This window comes from Scardinius erythrophthalmus (genome assembly GCF_964197995.2).
Source record: "Scardinius erythrophthalmus genome assembly, chromosome: 25".
NCBI classification, from domain to species: Eukaryota; Metazoa; Chordata; class Actinopteri; order Cypriniformes; family Leuciscidae; genus Scardinius; species Scardinius erythrophthalmus.
Window position 1 is genome coordinate 20595216 of NC_138245.1, and position 23025 is coordinate 20618240.

General features: G+C 38.1%; 2 protein-coding genes across 5 annotated transcripts; both read left to right on the plus strand.

The window, feature by feature from the left end:
- Positions 1-459: 459 nt before the first annotated feature.
- rem1 (RAS (RAD and GEM)-like GTP-binding 1) lies at positions 460-13832 on the plus strand. 3 transcript variants are annotated; one of them, XM_081357799.1, is made up of 5 exons: positions 460-844; positions 1814-2160; positions 6255-6337; positions 8428-8635; positions 11797-13832. In XM_081357799.1, exons 2-5 carry the CDS (start codon positions 1833-1835, stop codon positions 12072-12074), a joined length of 897 nt encoding a protein of 298 aa, XP_081213925.1. In that variant the 5' UTR covers positions 460-844; positions 1814-1832; the 3' UTR covers positions 12075-13832. The 3 variants fall into 3 exon arrangements, with proteins under 3 accessions (XP_081213925.1, XP_081213927.1, XP_081213926.1); XM_081357801.1 differs by having other exon boundaries at positions 8428-8717; positions 11797-12950; XM_081357800.1 differs by having other exon boundaries at positions 540-1157.
- A 3208-nt stretch (positions 13833-17040) lies between these two features.
- On the plus strand, positions 17041-22933 carry rbm39a (RNA binding motif protein 39a). Of its 2 annotated transcripts, XM_081358115.1 has the most exons (17): positions 17041-17318; positions 17859-17921; positions 18090-18150; positions 19280-19329; positions 19419-19601; positions 19969-20034; positions 20139-20192; positions 20289-20406; positions 20516-20668; positions 20756-20893; positions 20978-21043; positions 21189-21393; positions 21502-21582; positions 21685-21805; positions 21894-21999; positions 22100-22178; positions 22267-22933. In XM_081358115.1, exons 3-17 carry the CDS (start codon positions 18145-18147, stop codon positions 22365-22367), a joined length of 1527 nt encoding a protein of 508 aa, XP_081214241.1. In that variant the 5' UTR covers positions 17041-17318; positions 17859-17921; positions 18090-18144; the 3' UTR covers positions 22368-22933. The 2 variants fall into 2 exon arrangements, with proteins under 2 accessions (XP_081214241.1, XP_081214240.1); XM_081358114.1 differs by lacking the exon at positions 18090-18150.
- The last annotated feature ends 92 nt before the right edge of the window (positions 22934-23025 follow it).

The window sequence follows — 23025 nt, forward strand, 5'->3', positions numbered from 1 at the left end:
TACGGGCGACTGGTTTGATTACTTTTGTTGTTTCAGTTGGAAAAGATTCAACTGAGCCTCAGAGAATTAAAAATTCCTGGTAAAAAACAACTGTGTGATCTAAGCAGGGGATAAACCTTCTTCTATTTCACTGATGCGAAGATTCAGGATTTTTTTTTTTTTTATTTCCATGTGTATCCAGTGCTGGAATGCTTTTTCCAATAAATAAAACTTATTTTAGAAACAAAAATACTAAATAGATGCGATAAAATGGCAACATTCATTATCCAATTGCATAAGCACCAAGAAAAAGAAACATCTGTGGATGTTTGTCTCTAAAAGAAAAATAAATGCAATGTGTGTGGTTTCACATTGCATGACTTTCCAGTGATGACATCATTAAGTCAAGATGCGTTTTACATCAAAGCAATTGGACTAATGAGAACATTCTCATAACTTATGATATCTCAGCTCAGCTTTGAGCAGGAAATGACAGAACATCGACGTCATGGAGATGGAGTGGGACGGTGCTTAAAAGGCACATTATAACATTTCGTGGCCCTGGATGATGTTGAAAGACGCTCAGCAAGGACCCACGAGACTTACAGTCGAGGGCCCATTTGTTGAGCTATGTTTATGGATCATGTGAGTAATATAAACAGAAAGCACGTTTCTCCGCTCCGCGCGCTCTGAGCTCGAGTTGAGTTGGCAACAGGAGCCCACCTGTGTTTAATCACAAAGGCACGATACATGCGACTTCACACCGATCCAGCGCTGTGGACTGACGCTCAAAGTCTACAAGTGGAAAGGATGAACTGAGAAGTCGCGCTTCGGACCCCTAAAACTTGCGTGTGGTGAGATAAAGGTGAGTGAAAGGTCATAGATGTGAACTCACCGATGTTTTTCCGAGCGCACGAGCGTTCCGTTCCGCGCGCCGCGGGTGACGAGGCTGTGACGGACAGCGCGAGAGAATGAGAGAAATGCTTCATTCCGCTCTTAAATTTTTAAAAGCGTTGTGGAACTCGGCGGGCTGTTGCCATGACTGCAGCGGTGTAGCGTTTCTCTGCAACCGGTTCCTCAAACTCCACTGCGCGCAAACTGATTGATTCACTTTGAACTTCATTCTGTGGATTGATGTGAACCTGCATGCTTTAAAACCTTCGTTTACGGACATGGTTGTGAGTACACTAAACATTCTGAGGATGTTTTTGTTGGAATATGTCTGGTTTGTTTAGTAGTTGTGTTTATTAATGCATGAAATATAGTAAAATGCATGAATATTCAGAGACACCGGGGCTATTTGTCACAGGGGAAGTTGTCACAAGGGTATTAGTAACTAATGTTTAGAGAGGTTTTCACTGTCAGTGGTTTGGTATGTTGGTTTCAAACACTTAATTAGAATAATTAAACTAAACTTAAACTAAAATTGTTTCTAGTGGGCGTATCATTTTGGAAAAATAAATGTTGTTCTCAGGATGGGGCAAGTTGTCACATGTTCAATGTCTGTTGAGAAAAGTTTTGATAATTTTGCATTTTAAATTTTGAATATTTTCCAATAATAGATAAATTGTTCAATAGGTTTTTTGCCAAGCATTTTATGTCTAAGTTTGAATTTTTTTATTTATTTTTTTATTTTTTTAGAAAACAAAAACAAATATTCACTGGAGTAAAAAGTGTGACAACTAGCCCTGGTATCTTCAACACTACCAGTTCAAAGTTATTAATTGGGTACATCTCAGGATGCACCTCATTAAGTTTTTTTAAAATAGTATATTATGGACTGTTTGTTTTCCTTTAATAATAATTTCACTTTTTTTTTTTTTTTTTTGTTCAGGCATATCTATGTTTATAAGATGACACTCAACACACAGAAAGAGGGAAAGGAACCACTGAGGAGAAGAGCGAGCACTCCCATCCCCTCCTCTCGTTTAGCGAGCCGGGGAAGTAGAGACCCCTCGGCTGACCCGTATCACCCTCCGCTCGCCCAGTCAGCCTCTTACCACCCAGGAGACAAGAGCATCCACTCAAGGGCCGACTGGTCTTCAGACTCGGATTCGGACAGCTCTGGATCTGAGTCTCTTTATCGTGTGGTTTTGTTGGGGGATCACGGCGTGGGGAAGTCGAGCCTTGCCAACATTTTTGCTGGAATACAAGAGAAGGATGCCCACAAACACGTTGGAGGTACACAACCCAAAATACATTATAGTTTTTGTTCATGTCTACATATCAAATCAGTTTAGTTGATTAATTAGGTACAGTTTGATTCCTTCCATTCATCAACTTAATGTTACTGTATAACCATAAATATAGCATTGACACACTACTGTAAATGGCATTCCAGCACCTAAAATAACCTTGACTAAACTGTTAGGTCTGCCTGATTGATTGCACTCTCAAATTGCCACGCGTCATGATTGATCCTGAAACATTAATTGTATGACGGTATTGATTAATACATCAGTCAGTGCAAACAGTACATACAGTACATTGATTTGTGTTGCAGCTGTTGTCTAGAGCATTACTGCTGCCTTTAAGCGCAGACTTTAAACATTGCGTGGCGTAAACGTGACACTTTAACAGCATAAATGTAGAATAATTTCACTTCAGTTTGCTGGAATATGTGCATTTCTTACAATGGGACAACACATGACTGATTTAAAGTCAGCACCGTTGTGTCGTCTCTCCCATTTTCCCAGTCCTGTCCATCTCCTGGTGCCCCAAGGATGTGGGACTATCCATTTTGTCTGACACAAAACTGATCAATCAGAGACCTGTGTAACTAAAAACTCAACAGTTATGACTTTAATATTCAGCACACACATTTGTGTCTCCCTGATTCATTGAGCTATGCAAAATCCCTTTATGAAAGCATTAGACGTGCATCTGTGTGTGGCAGTCTGTTGACCTACATGTTGTTTTTTTGTCTAATGGCATATGACCCCATGTCTCGTTGCTGTTTTGGCTTTGACCTGAGCAGAACATCACCCTGTAAATAATCATCTCATTGACAGGCGGATGTGTGTATATATCACTGGAGACATATTAGTAGGCTACTCTTCTGCATGACCCTTAAAGTTACAATTTAAAAGAGCTGTTTTCTATTTTAATACTTTTTGTGACGGCAAAGCTGAATTTTCAGCAGTATAATTTTTTTTTCAGTTCTAGTTTTTCTTCAGGATTCATTAATGAATTGAAAGGTAAAAAGAACAGCGTTTATATCAAACATAAATCCTTTGTAACACTTGAATATTGTTTTATCGTTGATAAGAAGGCATTACAATTTACAAATTCATTTGAGATATAAGATGTTTCTTTCAGTTTTCAATCCCAATGGCTTGTAAAGCTTCTATAAAATCTCTTTGATTCTATCTTAGCTGGCTTTCGTTGAGTGACATGTTTGTTTTGAATGCTTTGTAATTGCACTGCATTAGCATACACCTTAGTTAACACAGTGTTATCACATCTGTAAAAAATAAAATGTGCATTGGCCCTCATCGGTTGAGGACACGGTTTTCTGTAGGGGATGTCTTGAATCACATATTTTAACTGACATGAAGTTTTGAGACATTGAAGTTGATTAAGGACACTGTTATTCTTTACCGTGAATTCAAATGTTGTGCTATACATCTTTTAGAGGTCTCGAAAAGTGACAAGAGTAGATTTAAAGTGGAAAAATGAGACAAGGTCAGTATCAACCTAGACTGGAGCAAAGTGTGTTTTATCTTCTTGTCAAACTAGCTATGCAATCAGTTTATCAGACACGGCTCAATGATTTTTCCACTCTTCCACTTCACATGCATTTTTCACGCTTGTGATTATTTTTTTGTGTCCATGATAAAGAAAAGGAAAATATCTTTAAATAACATTTTCCTTTTACCTTGTGTACAAAAAATAAATATATTTTCAAGTTAAAATGTATGTTTTTACAAAATCAAAAATATTAAAGTTTTAGGGAAGTCGCACCACATGACATTTTACAACCTTAACTAATCATACCTTGACATAAAAGGTCAAATTATCTCATATACTTATTGATACATGCAGTCTTGAGGGCCTTCAGGAAAGCTCTCTATGTTGTGTTTTGTTTTGTTTTCTGTATGTTGCTTGGATCAAATGTCTTTGATTTGTGGCCAAGAGTTTTTCAAATATTAATATGTAGTGAAGCACTTTTAAGAAATAGTAGATTATGCCAAACTGTTGTTGTTTTTTTTAAAGAATTTCACCCTTTTAATAAGCCCGTTTCTTGTTGTATCAACCATTTTTTGACTTAATATCCAGAAAAACATGCTCATCATAGAAGATATGTATACAGTAATACTGTATGTGAGTTTTTTTTTTTTTTTTTTTTTGTAAAATATAACCATTGTAAAATCATGGTTACTTTACAATAAAGTTTAATTTGTTAACCGCATTGGTTACCATGATCTAATAATGAACAATACTTCTACAGCATTTATTAACCTTAGTTCATGTTCATTTCAACATTTACTACTACATTTTTTTAAATCAGAAGTATTTGTTAAAGGAACACTCCGACTTTTTGGGACTTTAGCTTATTCACAGTATCCCCCAGAGTTAGATAAGTCCATACATACCTTTTTCATTTCTGTGCGTTCTGTAAGTGTTATTTGACACACCCACCGCTAGCCTAGCTTAGCACAAAGACTGGATATAAATGGATAAGGTAGCATACTAATCCCAATAAGTGACAAAATAATGTAAACATTTTCCTATTTACATGTTGTGATCTGTATAGTCACAGCATGTACAAATAACAAGGCTATATGAGACAGAGACCATTTTTAATCGTATAAATACTGGGAACTATATTCTCACTAGGCGTAGGAGCACAGCTACTTGGGCGGAGTGATTAGCGCAGCACACGAGACGCCCTGTTGATGGTTCCGTAAACAAAACAAACGTGACTAACTAGCTAGTAGCGAACGTGACTCGTGATCATGGCTGACTTTGAGGAATTGTCAGAGGAATTTTACTGGGTATCAAACCAAGATCCAGAACCATATAGTTTTGAGCCAGAATACACAGACGAGGAGTTACAAACTTTGGAAGCTGTAAGACAAGATACAGCGAACACCCATGATTGTAAACTATAAATTTACTATCTAGTAATTGCTGACTCTATTACTCCAACTCTGAGCGAACTCTCTGCTCCTCACCACAGGGCGTCTCGTGTGCTGCGCTAATCACTCCGCCCAAGTAGCCACTCCGCCCAAGTAGCTGTGCTCCTACGCCTAGTGAGAATATAGTTCCCAGTATTTATACGATTAAAAGTGGTCTCTGTCTCATATAGCCTTGTTATTTGTACACGCTGTGACTATACAGATCACAACATGTAAATAGGAAAATGTTTGCATTATTTTGTCACTTATTGGGATTAGTATGCTACCTTATCCATTTACATCCAGTCTTTGTGCTAAGCTAGGCTAGCGGTGGGTGCGTCAAATAACACTTACAGAACGCACAGAAATGAAAAAGGTATGTATGGACTTATCTAACTCTGGGGGATACTGTGAATAAGCTAAAGTCCCAAAAAGTCGGAGTGTTCCTTTAAGGTAGTAAAGACATTGTTGAAATAGTCCATGTGACTACAGTGGTTTAACCTTAATGTTATGAAGCGAGGAGAATAATTTTTGTGCACAAAAAAAAAAAAACTTTATTCATCAATTTCCTCTCTTCCCTGTCAGGCTCTGAGGGTATTCATGTTGTAAACACAGTGCAGCGCTTCCGGGTTCTACGTCAGAACGCTGGCTCAGTATTGGCCGGATCTTGCATGTGTCGTAGTGCTTAGAGACTGACCCGGAAGAGAAGAAATTGTTGAATAAAGTCGCTTTTTTTTTGGTTTATTTTGCACAGAAAAAGTATTCTCCTCGCTTCATAACATTAAGGTTTAACCACTGGAGTCACATGGACTATTTCAACAATGTCTTTCCTACCTTTCTGGGCCTTGAAAGTGATAATAACATTGCTGTGTATAGGGGGGTCAGAAAGCTCTCAAAGTTCATCAAAAATATCTTAATTTGTGTTCCGAAGACGAAGGTCTTACTTGTTGGGAACGACATGAGGGTGAATGATTAATGACAGAAATAAAAAAAATTTGGTGGTCTAACCCTTTAAATGTTAACAAATAAGACCTTGACCTAGTTGTTTGTTTGTAGCATCTATCCTTAGTTGCCAATGCTGTTTTTAGATGTCAAATTAATGTCACTGATATTTTGCTAAACAGACTTAAAATGCAGTTTTGCATGTTTCTATAGAGGATATATATGAGAAAACCCTTACGGTGGACGAGGAGGAGACGACCCTAGTCGTGATGGACACGTGGGAAACCGAAAAACAGGTATGCAAACTTCATACATCAGTATTTCTTACCATAATCAATCTCATACTCGATGAATTATCAGATGTAAATAAAGGAAAATCTGAAGGCGTTTCGTCTTCTCGGGGTTGCATGTGTCAGCCGTGAGTCTGTGTTTGTAGACACGAGTCTCATATACAGGGCAACAATGCCTTTTGTGCAATGCTGTGGAAAAAACATGGCCTCTCACTGCCCGTGGCTAAACTCCATTGAGCGCTGGCCTGAAGTGAGCAAGCATCATACAGCTGGCCCCTGCTGCTGCTGCTGACCACACAGACAAGTACACTGATCGCTCCAGGGCCTCATTACACCGCTATCGATGACTCTCCTCTGTGAGGTCTGTCTGGCACCTCCGCTTTGCTGGACTCAACAATTGTTTACAGAGATAATGATTCTGTAAACGTTACAATCCACAGCATTTTCTCGACACAAAGCTTTGAATTGTTTGTTGTTTATACCTCAGTACATGTGCAAGTGTTTAAAGGGATCCTAAAATGAAAACTCTGTCATTGTTTAATTACCCTCATGTCATTCTCTTTCACTTTCTTTCAATATAATGATGAATGAGGACTGGGATTGTGAAGCTGCAAAATTACCCCCCCCCCCCAAAAAAGCAACATTAAAACATCATAGTGCTCCAGCTATCATTTTAAGTCCATTAAAGCGGACTGTGTTTACGCTACCGTTCAAAAGATTTTTTTTGAGTAACTATTTTATGCTCACTAAGGCTGAAATTATAAAAAAATAAAATATGAAAATATTTATTTTAAAATAACATTTATTTCTGTTACGCGAAGCTGAATTTTCAGCATCATTACTCCAGTCTTCAGTGTCACATGATCCTTCAGAAATCATTTTGATATGTTGATTTAGTGCTCAAGAAATCAATATTGAAATCAGTTGTGCTTCTTACTATTTTTGTGGAGACTCTATTAATTTTTTTTTCAGGATTCTTAAAGGGTTAGTTCACCCAAAAATGGAAATTATGTCATTAATGACTCACCCTCATGTCGTTCCAAGCCCGTAAGACCTCCGTTCGTATTCGGAACACAGTTTAAGATATTTTAGATTTAGTCCGAGAGCTTTCTGTTCCTCCATTGAAAGTCAATGGACGGCATACTGTCCATGTCCAGAAAGGCAATACAGACATCATCAAAGTAGTCCATGTGACATCAGTGGCTCAATCTTAAGTTTATCAAGCGACGAGAATACTTTTTGTGCGCAAAAAATAAACAAAAATAACGACTTTATTCCACTATTCATTTCCTTCTCTCTGGGCCTCGAGCTATTTCACGTAGTGAAAATATTCACGTTTTTGCGCAGCGCGTCTGTGTTGTACGTCACACGTAGGCTCACTATTGGCCGACGCTGTCATGTCTGATGCGTGTGACGTACAACACAGACGCGCTACGCAAAAACACTACGTGAACTCACTCGAGGCCTAGAGAGAAGGAAATGAATAGTGGAATAAAGTCATTATTTTTGTTTACTTTTTGCGCACAAAATGTATTCTCGTCGCTTGATAAACTTAAGATTGAGCCACTGATGTCACATGGACTACTTTGATGATGTCTGTATGATGATGTGATGTATTGCCTTTCTGGACATGGACAGTATGCCGTCCATTGACTTTCAATGGAGGAACAGAAAGCTCTCGGACTAAATCTAAAATATCTTAAACTGTGTTCCGAAGATGAACGAAGGTCTTACGGGCTTGGAACGACATGAGGTCATTAATGACATAATTTTCATTTTTGGGTGAACTAACCCTTTAATAGAAAGTTCAAAAGAACAGCGTTTATTTGAAATATTCTTTTGTAACATTATAAATGTCTTTACTATCACCGTTGTAAAGTTTAATGCATCCTTGATGATAAAAAAATCTTAGTGACTCTACTGTATATCTTGACATATTTTGGCGTATGAACCACTTTTATTACACGCTATTATAGCTTGAAAGCCTCCATTCATTATCACTGATTTGAAAAAATGACCAGTAAAAATGTCTTCAGTAAAAAAATCTTTTGTGATCCTACTATCCTTTCAAAAGTGTTCATTTTTTGATCCCCCAGGAGGAAGATGAGAAGTGGGTGCAGGATTACTGCATGCAGGTGGGCAATGCTTACATCATTGTTTACTCCATCACCGACCGCAGCAGCTTCGAGAGCGCGTCGGAGTTACGAATCCAGCTGCGGCGCATCCGACAGGCTGAAAACATTCCCATCATCCTTGTGGGAAACAAAAGTGACTTAGTGCGATCTCGAGAGGTGGCAGTGGAAGGTGAGAACTGTTTTGATTTGGATCATTCGCACAGACACATCATCGTGGGATGTTATGCACTACTGTTCAAAAGTTTGAGAGGGTAAGGTTTTTTTTTTTAAGAAATTAATACTTTTATTCAGCGAGAATGCAGTAAATCCATCAGAAGTGACAGTGGCATTTATAATGTTACAAAGGTTTTCTATTTCAAATAAATGCTGTTCAGTTGAACTTCTATTCATCAAAGAATAAAAAAAAAAAAAAAAATTATGATGGTTTCCCTAAAAATATTAAGCAGCACAATTTATTTCAACATGGATAATAATAAGAAATATTAAAGGTAGGGTAGGTAGGATTTTTATAAAAAACTTTTTTTCAAATTTGTTTAAACTGTCTTTATATACCAATACATAATTAAAATGTAAGTGCTCTGAAAAGAGAGTATAAAAATCGAGTGACTGTAGACGTTTTAATCTGCAATAAACACAGCTCATTATTTCCATTCGGGACGAAACAATTGATTGGTTTGGGCGACTGTCACTCACTCTCGCAACCATGGCCACCACCCCTGTTGCTAGATCTGCCCATATGCGCGCGCACCCGTTTGATTTGAGGAGGCGCGGAACCTACGAAGAGTAAAATTATGGCAGAGAAAGAGCATTCAAAATTCTAAGCACCTGCATATGCAGTCAGCGAAGGCAAACAAGGCAAAAACTACTTCCTCGGACCCTGGTTGCCCGCACTCTTGAACGACCTCCTCTGCTTTGCCCTCGACCCCGGACCTGTCCTCGTACCGACGAAGCGGTACTTGTCTCCGGAGTGTAGTCCTCATTAGAGTCAACAATGTTTTCATCATGGAAACTCTTACATGCAAAACACTGTATATGTTATGAATCTTACACGAAATTCACCTTCATCACAGTGTAACTGGTAATGGAAAAACGTGTATCAATGCAACCTGTTTTTAGCTTTGCCTTATAAATATAGCTCGTTACCGAATCAAACAAAGTATATTTTAAACTTTACCAGTATCGATATGCTAGCTTGATAGTGAGTACTAAAAGAAATCTTATTTGTTTATATTTATAGTGATAAAGTTAGGTATTTTATTAATTGTTACATGTGATTCTGAGTGACATGATGTCAATGCATGCACTGCGCTCCTTCCTCTCCACTCCTCTCAGGTATATAAATGCGTCTTCCAGCTGAGCCTGAGCGTTTGACGTCGTGCGTTCATGTGTTTTGGGGGCGTGGCTTTGGAAGCAGCTCCGAAGGGGGGGGGGGGGGGGCGGTGGAGTGAATGGAAATAATTAGCTGTGTTTACAACAGTCGTGAGAGGTCTACACACACTAGATTTTTATACTCTCTTTTTCAGAGTACTTATATTTTAATTATGTATTGGTATATAAAGACAGTTTAAACAAATTTGGAATGTTTTTTTTTTTAGAAAAATCCTACCTACCCTGCCTTTGAGCGCCAAATCAGCATATTAGAATGATTTCTGAAGGATCATGTGACATTGAAGATTGGAGTAATGATGCTGAAAAAACAGCTTTGCCATCACAGGAAAAAATTACGTTATTTTCACAATAACACTCTTTTTAATGTGTTTTAATATATGTGCAGCCTTGGTGAGCACGAGACCTTTTTTTTTTCAAAAACATCAAAATCTTACCAACCACAAACTTTTGTACGGTAGTGTGTGTCACAGTAGCTACGTTTACATGGACACGTTTTGTTTAAATCGGAATGAAATCATTCCGATTAATGAATCCGATCATAGTGTTTACATGAACACTAAATAAAGTGATCAGGTTAATGTGAGCTTTTATATGTCACAAGCTTCAAATTGGATTTGATCTTTTGACACGCACACACTGCATGGAAATACAAAGTTTCCCGCTGTTGGCACATACTAACCATTATCCTGCTATCGCTTCTTTTCTTTGTTTTAAAATGCAGACTAAATATTTATCTATTTCGGGTCCTGATTAGGAGACGACGAGCACATGAAGCTTTGTGCCGTGCTGCTTATATTTATTAAGCAGTAAAATGCCCCTTGCCGCGGCCAAAACAAAGGTGTCTGTGGATGAGAGTCCGAAGCAAGGACTGCTGGTATGACATTCCCCTGCAGCACTTCACAGACGATAAGTGGAATAAGAATTTTAGAATTACACTATTCACCAACAACAGCTCGTTCCGTACATCGTGAGTCATTATGCCGTTTATACTCCATTGCACATGCAGAACTTTTCTGTGTTGGTTTTCAATCGAGTTAACATGTCCTATCGAACGGATAAGTAAAGGTGTAATCCACCCCTTACATTCTGAATTTGGCCAATTAATTCTGACTGATGTGGTTACATGTGACTTTTTCTATTCCGACTGTGCAACTAGTCCGATTACATAACGGATTATTAGGGTCCATGTAAATGCAGCTTTAGTGTATCCCCTGAAGCACAACTGTTTGACATGGTGCAGATTCATAGGCCTTAAAGGAATAGTTCACACAAAAATGACAATTATCCCATAATTTACTCACCCTCAAGTCATCCTGGGTGTATTTGACTTACTTCTTTCAACTGAACACAATCAGAGCTATATTAAAATAATATCCTGTCTCTTCCCAGCTTTACAACGGCATTGAATAGTGTTTAAAGCTCCAAAAAGCGCATACATTTGTCAATTCTCACCTAAACTTAGGCTATGCCTGCATCATACGTCCTACGTCATGCGTCGGGTCAAAGGTCACCCTTCCACTGGAACTCTCTCGTGAACGGGCGTACGGCCGTTGCCGGAAGCCAGTGATTATAGTTTATAAAGTTTTAAATATGGATATTTTTCTTACAAAGACCCATCGCTTCGCTTCAGAAGGCCTTTATTATCCCACTGGAGTCTTATGGATTACTTTTATGATGGATGGATGTGCTTTTTGGAGCTTCAAAAACTGCCATAGAAATTGAGATATTATTTAATATAACTCCGATTGTGTTCAGCTGAAAGAAGAAAGTCATATACACCTAGGATGGCTTGAGGTTGAGTAAATTATAGGATCATTTTCATTTTTGGGTGAACTATTCCTTTAAGGGCTGCTGTGATGTGATGTACTGTAAGGCTTATGCAGTATTTAGTATTATGGGGTCAATCCAAGGATCTCACACAACCTTGGTCTTCTTTGGCAGAGGGTCGGGCTTGTGCCGTGGTGTTCGACTGCAAGTTCATAGAAACCTCCGCCTCCCTCCAGCACAATGTTCACGAGCTCTTTGAGGGCATTGTGAGGCAGATCAGACTGCGGCAAGACAGCAAAGAGATCAATGAGCGTCGACGCTCTGTCTACAAGCGAAAAGAGAGCATCACCAAGAAGGCCAGACGCTTCCTGGATCGACTGGTGGCCAAGAACAACAAGAAGATGGCCATGAAAGTGCGCTCCAAGTCCTGCCATGACCTCGCAGTGCTGTGAACCCACAGATCACTCTCATTCCTTGAACTTTCGAAATGAGGATTTGACTTTCTGAAAAGTCCACTTTTGAAGCTGAACATTAATTCACATTTTTTGTTTGTTTATTCATTAATTCAAGTCAAACTATTGTATTAAACTTTTTACTGATTCCCCTGAAGACCTATAGATCAAATTTTTGATAGGCGTTTGAATTAAACCAAAGGTTTATTACTGTATATCACCAATTAAGTGGACTTTTTTTTTTAAATGAACATTTTATCAATGTTTGCCTTATCAGACTGAATAGACAATAGTTAGAAATAATTAACAAGCAATATTTATTATTCATTGTTTTTATTGGTTTTTTTTTTTTCTTATAAAATTAATAATTCACCTTGTTTTTTTTTTAACAAAGGACGTATTTTGTGTACACTGAAAGTCGTTAGCTATGAGATTGGAAAAGTTAAAGGAGAGAGCTGAGACCAATGGGGATTTTTTTTTCTTACAAGTTTATTCTAATAAAGCAAAAAATATTTGGGACATGTCAATCATCATTTAAAAAGGGCATGTGAATATCCTCCACAAGCCTTTTTACAGTTTATTTGAATGAGGTAGTTGGTCAGTAAACTCAGTTGGTCAGTAAACATTAAAGGTGTCAGATATTTTACGAGAATTTATTATAACAACAGAAATAATGGTTTACAGGCTATTTCTATCTAAATGTTTTCTTGTTTTTTTGCACTGGACATAGAGGGGGAAAATGTTTTTGTACAACTTGATGTTGCTGGTTTGTAAATATTTATTTTCCAAAATTTGTATGATAATAAATGGCTTTGAAATATGTAAATACAATTATACTTTACTTTATTAAATCCCAATCTGTGTTTTGAGGTTCTGCTTTTGTTCAAATACCTCCAAGTCTGTCTTTCAGAATAACATGAATTGTCATATTTTGTTGTCATAAGTCTGCTAATCCTCTTTAAAAAAAGTTTTTTGTGTATTGTTTCATCCATAAGGTGCACTAGTGTTCATATTTGGTCCTGTTCCGTAGCCTCACCTTGAACCTGCTACTATTATTATTGAGAGATGGGTTCAGATATCCATATTTAAGTGGGTGTCATCCTGAACACCCCCATATTATCATTGTTCTCAGATACAGTCGAGGGGCTCAGAGGGCTTTTCTACAACAAGATGGAAACAATCAGTAAAATCCAATCACTGGAACAATGTTGAGAAAGGACCACAATGAAATGCCACGGTCAATGCCTCTTTGTATGATGACACCTCAATGCTCCACTTAAAGCTCTTAAGCAGATTACTTCTCTCAAATGCTAATTTTCAGAGTTTGTTTGGTGGATGGGTCATATATAAGGTCAAATATATTCCAAACATAAAAGCAATGCAACTGAAAACCATCATGCCTCATTAATAATCCCTATGTTATGCATGAGAAGAGCAGTGCAACTTTAAAAAAATATATTGATCTGATCTCTAAAATATTGCTTTTTTCCATTGTGGAGTTGCAATGCCTACAGATTTCCTTTAATAATTGTCCATGTAAGTTGATTGAGGGATTCTGCATGCATGGTATTATTTTACCATTATTTTATGAGACAAATAAAATCATTCTTTGCAATCTGTGTTCTGCAAGCCCCAAATTCAGCCCCCAATATGACCAAGAATGTCATTTTACACAAAGACGTCAAGGTCAAGTTTGTTGATGGTGGATTTCCCAGATGCCCATTAAGCCTTGTGGATAAAGTTACAATTGAGGGTCGCCAATGCAAAAAAAAAAAAAAAAGTTTACTCTTGGACTAGATTTGATTTGTATCCTTCTTCCCATAAAGATATTTCTCCAACAGTTGTGTAAAACAGTTAACTGTTGTTTTATACTTTGACCCATATACTTAAAAAGCTAGTTCACCCAAGAATGAATTTTGCCATCATTTACTCACCCTCGTGTCGTTCCAAACCTGTATTCAAAAAAAGATATTTCGAAAAATATTGACAATGGAAGTCAATAGGAACCGAAACTTTTGGTTCCTCAACATTCTTCAAAATATATTCTTTTGTGATATGGATACAGGTTTAATGACATGAGGGTGAGTCAATGATGACTTCAATCATTTTTAGGTGAGCGTTCAATAGACTTGTGTTGCTCCCTTGTCCATGTGGTTGAGGATTTTATCCATGCTCTGTGGCAACCACTGTTCAGCTTCAGGAAAAGAAGCAGGAGGCCAGAACTGCAATTAGGCCAGTGTGCTGTGCCTGGGTCAGCTCTTTCCACTGGCCCCCTTGTCACCACTGGCGTGGGGGAGGGGACGTGGCGTTCTGGCTGGGACCTCAGTGCATTGATTTGGTCTGGGTAATGGAAAGAATGCTTCACTCCACACTCAACCTTTCCCCCAGCTAATACAGCCTACACATGCAGATCACACGCAAATAAACATCTTTTGTTGTGAATATGGTAGGACGCAGTAGTTTGTTGAAACTAACCAACATTTGGTGCCTTCTTCAGTTTAGATATACCAAACTCTAAGCTGCTTTGAACTATGATTCATCTCCCAAGCTTTTTTACAAAGTCACAATTAACTACCCAGCAGGTATTTTTGTGGTTGAAACACATGAAAGGCTGTTTCTGCCTTTCATAACAAGTGGAAGTTTTCTCCAAATACCAAAAATAACTGCATTAACATTAAGCGTCTGACATGAGATTAAAGGGGGCTCATTCACCAGAGCCATGCAGTAAAAAACGAACAACAAAACAGGGAAAGAGAGAGGGAGAGCAGAATGGAAAAAGTGAATAAGGCCAGGGAGGTGGCAGTGCATACAGGAAGACGAATGGTCCTGCACCGGTCGCACTGACTGGTTCTTGTAACGTGTCAAGAATCTGGCGTCCTCCAGATGTGTGTCATGCTCATGCTGTGGAAAGCCTCTGGAGAGATTTACATTTGGCTGCACTCTGCCTCACTGTGAGCGCGGCCGGGGAGAGAGAGCTAATTACGGAAAGTTGGCAGCCAGCTGAACACCAAGCAAGCTGTGGTGAGAGTCAATGGAAAGAATGAGATTAAACCAAGAAAAATGTGGGGTCATATTTTTTCAAAAAAAAAATTTTTACTAATCAAAGATGAGTAATGAACTTGTAACTTTATATTTTTCATTGTATAGGTCTACTTCTTGTAGTATATCTGTGTACTGTTCTGGCTCACTGTCTATGCAGTCTCAGAGGTATGGTCATAACACTTCACAATAAGGTTTCATTAGTTAATATAGTGAACTCAGTTAACATTAACATGAACTATGAACATACTTTGCCAGCATTTATTAATCTTTGTTAATGTTAATATCAACATTTACTAATACATTGAATAAAAGTTGTATTTGTTAAAGTCCACCTGTGAAGAAAATCAAGTTTTAATGTTGTTTATATGTCTATGTGTTTTTTTTTAAATATGATTTAAGACAAACCATGTGCAAATTCATAAGTCAACACCATTGCGGAGTATTTTCTCCTAAAAAAACTGCAGTGAACCTAAGACAAAAGGCGGTTTTAAATCGCTGGTGTTTCTGACGTCACAAACTACCTTGTAACCAATGTGGGATAGTCACCAAGTGAGTGCATGGAGGCGGGGCTAATTTGCATATTCATAGAACCACGTATACTAAATTAGGCAAAGGTATAGAGTTACATTCAAGCTATTTTAATGCATGAAGAAATTTGTTTCAAGGAAAAAACACTTAAATATGTCATTTTGGTGATCAAAGACGAGTTTTAAGAATCTAGTTCAAGAATCTAGACGAGTTCAAAGATCAAGTTATTGACCACAGGGGAACTTTAACATCAGTTAATGCAGTGTGAACTAACATGAACAAACAATGAACGACTCTATTTTTATTAACTGACATTAACAAAGATTAATAAATAGCCTACTGTAACAAATGTTTTTCTCATTTTTAGTTCATGTTAGTTAATACATTCACTAAAATTAACAAATGAGACCTTATAGTAAAGTGTGTTGTAAAATAGTCAACTGAGTGAAACAGACTTGAAAACCTGAGAAGGGAAAAGTGTTTAATATTCTATAGAGATTACATTATTATTATTTTTTATAATACTGAGTCTGAGTATTTTCTTTTTTGTACCCCCACACTTCCTTTGTGGTTTGGTGCCATAAAGATCACATTATTCCAGACTCTTGGTGGTCTATCTATCTATCTATCTATCTATCTATCTATCTATCTATCTATCTATCTATCTATCTATCTATCTATCTATCTATCTATCTATCTATCTATCTATCTATCTATCTATCTATCTATCTATCTATCTATCTATCTATCTATCTATCTATCTATCTATCTATCTATCTATCTATCTGTCTGTCTGTCTGTCTGTCTGTCTGTCTGTCTGTTTATATGTTTAGACAGACAGAGACAGACAGTCAGATAGATAGATAGATAGATAGATAGATAGATAGATAGATAGATAGATAGATAGATAGATAGATAGATAGATAGATAGATAGATAGATAGATAGATAGATAGATAGATAGATAGATAGATAGATAGATAGATAGATAGATAGATAGATAGATAGATAGATAGATAGATAGATAGATAGATAGATAGATAGATAGATAGATAGATAGATAGATAGATAGATAGATAGATAGATAGATACTAGGCTACTCGTACTACAATTACCATATCTTATTCTATGGCAGAAATAGTTAGAGTAGTAGGCTAGGCTATGTGGTTTCGAATTCAGCAAATGTCTATTCTTCATTCAAATTAATTTTATTAAAGTTGCCATATTGAGATTGAAGGTGTGGGGCTGGGGGTAGGGTGTTGTAATTAAAATTAAAACTAAAACTAAAGTTTCAGGGTGTGTCTGTTTGTGTGTAATTTATTGTCAATTTGCCGTATTTCCTGTTCACACTTCCGTTGTCAGTGTGTATAACACGAGTTCCCCCTGGTGGACAGTTCGGCGCACTTCCCCTTATGCAACAAGAGCGAGACGTGTACGCGCAGTAGCTCTTTGCCGCCAGTCAGCTTGACGTTTATAGCCGCAGCACGCGCCTTGTGACTAGTATTAGTTGAAACGATAACGTTTTGGATTAATACCGTTGTGTTTTTTAGGTTTGTGCGGATTCGTGTTAAACGCCTGGGGTTTGCAACTGTAGCCGGAGAAGACAGTAGATCCGGGTTTTAGCGCTCGTTTGTGGAGTCAGGATTGTAAAGCTCTGTAGGCCGCAGTGTCTAAGGTAAGACGAAAAGGCTAATATCTATTTACTGTTTTGATCTAGTTATAAGAACAATCTGACCAATATCAACTTGCTTTGTGTCATATGATGATCTCATTGATATTAAATGTATTTAATCCGTGTATTTGCGACGTGTAGGGTGGGTGATTTCCGCATGTTGGCATAAACAACGACTTTAGCCAGGTAGCTAACAAGCTAACAAAGCCATTTTAAAAATTCTCCACCGATAATACGAAATATGTGGACCAAAAATATCCAAACGTACATACAAGTCCGTTATATGTGCTTATGTGTTCTAAATGTGTCCAAAATTTGATAAATAACAAGACAGTTCGCGATTGTAATAAACGTTTCATGAACCTGTCCACGTCTAACGTTAGTCACGCAAGTCAGAAATGTAACTTACAGTACGAGTGTAAAAATGCTATTTTAACATAGAAGTTAGACATATAGCCTATGTGTTGTAATTTAGAATAAGATTTTTATGTTTAAGTTTAGCATTATAACGCCACTTAAAAATACTGTTTTCCTCGCCTGCAGATCAACAACAACATGGCCGATGATTTGGACATCGAAGCAATGCTCGAGGCTCCATACAAAAAGGTGGGTGTTAATGCAAGTAAATAAACTCGCTCAGGAATCTGTTTAACTTTCATTTGAAACTGCTAACCAGTCGTGTTTTCGTTAAGACTTTATTGTCAGATCAATAACTTTAATGTTTCTGTCATAGTGGTTTCAATGAATAAATTGCCCATCTATCTCTTTTTGTAGACTTGCCTATATCTCACCTCTACTCCCATGAATTCCAGTGTGAACTGTCAAAAAAATGAAGGTAGTAATTGCCCAATATATTGATGTACTGTGGTACCCTTGGTTGAAATACTTAGGCAAAATGATACATAGGTCCCGCCAGAATAAATGCAGTGGATTCACATAAGAGCTGGTATGAACTCTGTGGAGACTGTATTCATGTTATTGTTTGCATGATATTCTTAGCTCCATATTTTGTCGTAAGGAAGTTTTCTTCCAAAATGGCTAGAAGTAGATATCATGTTTTACCATATAAATATATGGCAGGTAACCACTAAAAAGAAATTGGCCTAAAATGTCATAATCCTTAGTGCAGAAATCCTGGAGTTGACATACCCAAGCAAATCCACAGAGTCTCCTTAATTCTCTGTTCATCGCTTTGAAAATAAACCAAGATAAATATACTGTAAATGTCATCTGTTTTAGTGAAAAAATGTTTATGCATGCTGCTAACATTTAGAAATACTTATAAATGGTTAATCTGCGGATTTACAAACAGGATTTGATGGGGCTCAGCATTTAATGTCATAACGTTCACCATAAAATACATTTATCTTGTAAACTATCTACAACAAAAGATCAACTCAACTATAGATGGTCTGTGGGAGTCGCTATTACTAAGCCGTGTGAATCCCTGTTTGCTTCAGGGCGAGATGTGTGACTGAGGTGGCATCGAGCTCTTTCAATCCACGAAGGCAAATGGGGTGAAGATCACTGGAATGGCATCCACCACTGGAGCTCGTTTAGTGGCTGGCTGCTTGCGTTGCCACTTTGGGTCTTAGGCTCAGATAGCCTTGGTACTGAACCTGTTGGGGTGCTTAATGAATGAAGTGTCTAAAAAAAAAAAAAAAAAATGCTTTTTTTACATACCCAGCATAGCACTAGCACTTGATTTATTTATTTTTTTTATAAATTTTTTTGGACGTTTTACACAAGTAATGCACTAGTAAGGAAGAACGACATTGGCAGCCATGTGGTTGGTTTCTTTCTAAAGGTCCCCCTTGTATTTATCGTCTTCCCACACAAACCCTGTAATGAACTCCTATTTAATGATCATATCATATTCTCTTTTGTTCCCATCCCTTCTTTATCCTTACGACTTGAAATGTTTCGCCGTCCTCCTCATGCTGTCTTCTATCGACCCTGCTTAGGATGACATCAAGTCCATAAGTACCAATGGCCACGAGGAGCGGAGCAAGAAGTAAGTTTCATTTTCCTAACCGTTTTACTTTGTCTTACAAAACGCTCTTTCAATATTTTACTAACTGAACTTAACCTTTAAATTGAAAGAAAAAAGAAGAGCAAGAGTCGCAGCAGGAGCCGGGAGAAGAAGAGAAGCAAGAGTCGCGATCGCAAGAAGAGTCATGACCACAGGAGGAGCCGCAGCAGAGAGCGGAAGCGCAGCCGCAGCAGGGAGAGACGCCGCAGCCGATCCAGGAGCAGGGAGCGTGGCGGGCGCTACAGAGCTCCGTTGTACGTAGTTGATCATCTTTTTACAATCTTTCTTTCAAGTGGCTACACAGCTCAGATATAGTGCTCTTTAAATGTCTCTTTACCATAGCGAGCATGTTAACCTGAAGTAAAAGCCTCTCGCAGCGCTCCTGATGTGTGAACAATAACTTTGAAGAGGAGTTAAGCTGCCATCCTGATTTATGTCTGTTGTGAATCAGAAGAGAATATAAGTAGAGTCCCCCTAAACAAGGCATTTGTTGTAATGTTTACAACATTTACCCTTGTGTTCCCAATTGAAGCTTGCAGTATATATTCAGAACTTGTAGTAGAGTAATTAATCGTAGCTACTGAGATTAAAAACCCTGAAAACCTTGTTTTTAAATCATAGTTCTGGCCTGAAATTTAACGGTGGTCCCAGAGGGAAGACTGGCCCACCTCCTGCCATCAAACTAAGGTTTCTATGATACTATTTTTGTGATGTGTGGGTAGTTGCTTGCTCTGTGTATGAGTCAGACGTGGAAAGTCTTTCCAAAAGTACTCACTGAAATTCTCTCTCAGTCGTAGAAGGTCTAGGAGCCGCAGTCCTTTCAAGAAAGACAAAAGCCCTATAAGGTAAGTTTTTGACCGTTGAAAATGACATTTCCCCCTTCTAAATTCTTTGCTGATTATAGTCATTCACTGCTTGTTTGTTTTGTCTTTTGCTAACAGACAGCCTATTGATAATCTCACCCCTGAGGAAAGGGATGCACGCACAGTGTTCTGCATGCAGCTGGCAGCTAGAATCCGACCACGAGACCTGGAGGAATTCTTTTCTGCAGTGGGAAAAGTCTGTTTGTTTATCTATATGGTTTAAATTTGGACCATTTCTACCTCTGTTACCTGTTCTACTATGGTTTTGGATAGACACCTCTAATTCCCTTTGTTCTTCTTGAAAGGTGCGAGATGTGCGGATCATCTCTGACAGAAACTCCAGAAGATCCAAAGGAATTGCTTACATTGAGTTTGTAGATTCCACCTCTGTACCTTTGGCAATCGGTCTGTCTGGTCAAAGACTTCTTGGAGTACCAATCATTGTCCAGGCTTCACAGGTAACAGAGAAGCCTGTGAATAAATTGGCAGTCTTTGGTTGTAGATGTGATCATCCTCTAATTGCAAATTGTTTGTTTGATCACCAGGCTGAGAAGAACAGAGCAGCTGCATTGGCCAACAACTTACAGAAGGGCAGTTCTGGACCTATGAGACTGTATGTCGGGTCATTACACTTCAACATCACAGAAGACATGCTCAGAGGCATCTTTGAACCATTTGGACGGGTAAATGTTGCCATCTATTATTTGATCACTTTATTTGATCACTTATTCCTTTACATTTATATTGATCTTTCCTTGTCCATGCAGATTGATAGCATTCAACTGATGATGGACAGTGAAACGGGACGATCTAAAGGATATGGCTTTATCACAGTAAGTTGTATGGTCAAACTGCTTTTGAAATGTCACAAATGTTAAGGTGTAGAATTTTTGACATTACCTGACAAGTAGCTGGTGCCAAGCTCTAGAAGAGGTTATGATCTTCTCAAGAGCTTATCAGCTTTTCCTCTTTCTTCAGTTTTCGGATGCCGAATGCGCCAAGAAGGCTCTGGAACAGCTTAATGGCTTTGAGTTGGCTGGCAGACCGATGAAAGTGGGACATGTGACAGAGCGCACTGATGCCTCCACCGCCAGCTCCTTCCTGGACAATGATGAGCTGGAAAGGACCGGTATTGATCTGGGGACTACCGGAAGACTTCAACTCATGGCCAGACTGGCCGAAGGTAAGGATGTACTCTGATCTGCCGTATTAACATGTATGGTTTTCTACTGTTATGAAGTGGGTAAAGTCTTGTGGCGTTTTAAAATGCTTAAGCTTTGTTATCTGTTAGGTACTGGTCTGCAGATCCCACCCGCTGCTCAACAGGCCCTTCAGATGAGTGGCTCCATGGTAGCCATGGCTGCAGCTACTGGTCAGTTCCTTGTCTTTTGTGTTAAATAAATGTGTCTTCATTTATTTATTTTAATGTAATAAGATCAGTGGGGTTTGTATTTAAAGTTCATCTTTCTTTCAGCTGCTATGAACCCTGGATTGAGTTTTAACCTCAATGTGCCCTCAAACCAAGCTTTGAATCTACCATCGCAACCAATTGCAACACACTGTTTCCAGCTGTCTAACATGTTCAATCCAAACTCGTAAGTAGCAAGAAAAAAATCACAGGTACATCTGCGTAGAGAAAGTAATGTTAAAGGCCTGAGTTTTAATTGTAGTGTTTTCTTGCAGAGAAAATGATCTTGGTTGGGAAATCGAAATTCAGGATGATGTCATTGAAGAGTGCAACAAACACGGTGGAGTCATACATATATACGTGGACAAGAAATCCGCTGAAGTGCGTGGCTTTCCTTAAACATTGTGATTCATTACTGTAATAAATGTGGAGCTTATGCATTTTAATTTGTAATTCTAAACTTCACTGTTATTTTTCTCAGGGTAATGTCTATGTGAAGTGTCCCACCATTCCTGCTGCCATGGCTGCAGTCAGTGCGTTACATGGACGCTGGTTTGGAGGTAATTCTAATTATTCACTTATCAGTCCACAGTTACAATATGCATTATGGTCTGAATTGTCATCTCACGTTTTGATTTTATATTTTAGGTAAAATGATCACAGCAGCTTATGTCCCTCTTCCTACATACCACAACCTTTTCCCAGAGTCAGTGCAGGCTACACAGCTTCTAATGCCCAGTCGCCGGTGATCAATCATCTCTGGAAGATTCACATTTTTCAGCCTTGCTCTTTTTAACTTTTGGACAACAATAACGGCAAGCTGTCTCACATTTGTTTTGTTTCCTTTAAGTTGGTTACAAAACCAGTAAGGTTAAAACTTCACTTGCATATTGTCCTTACAGGTCTTGGACATTGAGAGAAGTTCTGTGGTTTAAAAAAAATTTCCTATGTACAGCCTACTTATTGAATTTTGCTTCTTGATCTTTTATTGTTCGTACATATTTTTTTCCCCTTACACATATATTGTCTTTGTGATAGATCCGATTGGCTTGTTTCTCACTTGAGGAAGTGTACAATATTGCCAGATACACAATATAAAATAAGTATTGATTTAAACTCTGCAATTTTGATCAAACATCAACATATTCAGCTTTTTGGCTCTATGAGCTGTGGGAACTAAATGGCTGACAAATATCTTTTGTGTTCGTTTAGAGACCATAAGGTTTAGAAACATCTTGTTTTTTCTAATCAAGATTTGATTTTTGTAAAGTCCTTGATGAAAGTTCATTTCAAATAAAGCCAAGATAACTGAAAATGTTTGATTCTTGCTTAATTCGAAAAAGTGAATTGTGTGAATTTAAAAAAAGTGTCTATTTTGTTGGTTGAAAAAAGTGTCACAATGTCTTT

Coding starts and splice junctions, on each gene's coding strand:
- rem1 (XM_081357799.1), top strand. CDS start 1,833: ATGACACTCAACACACAGAAAGAGGGAAAGGAACCACTGAGGAGAAGA. Junction 6,338..8,427: donor CGTGGGAAACCGAAAAACAG/GTATGCAAACTT, acceptor TTGATCCCCCAG/GAGGAAGATGAGAAGTGGGT. Junction 8,636..11,796: donor TCGAGAGGTGGCAGTGGAAG/GTGAGAACTGTT, acceptor CTTCTTTGGCAG/AGGGTCGGGCTTGTGCCGTG.
- rbm39a (XM_081358114.1), top strand. CDS start 17,871: ATGGCCGATGATTTGGACATCGAAGCAATGCTCGAGGCTCCATACAAA. Junction 20,669..20,755: donor TCATTGTCCAGGCTTCACAG/GTAACAGAGAAG, acceptor TTTGATCACCAG/GCTGAGAAGAACAGAGCAGC. Junction 21,583..21,684: donor AGCCATGGCTGCAGCTACTG/GTCAGTTCCTTG, acceptor TCTTTCTTTCAG/CTGCTATGAACCCTGGATTG.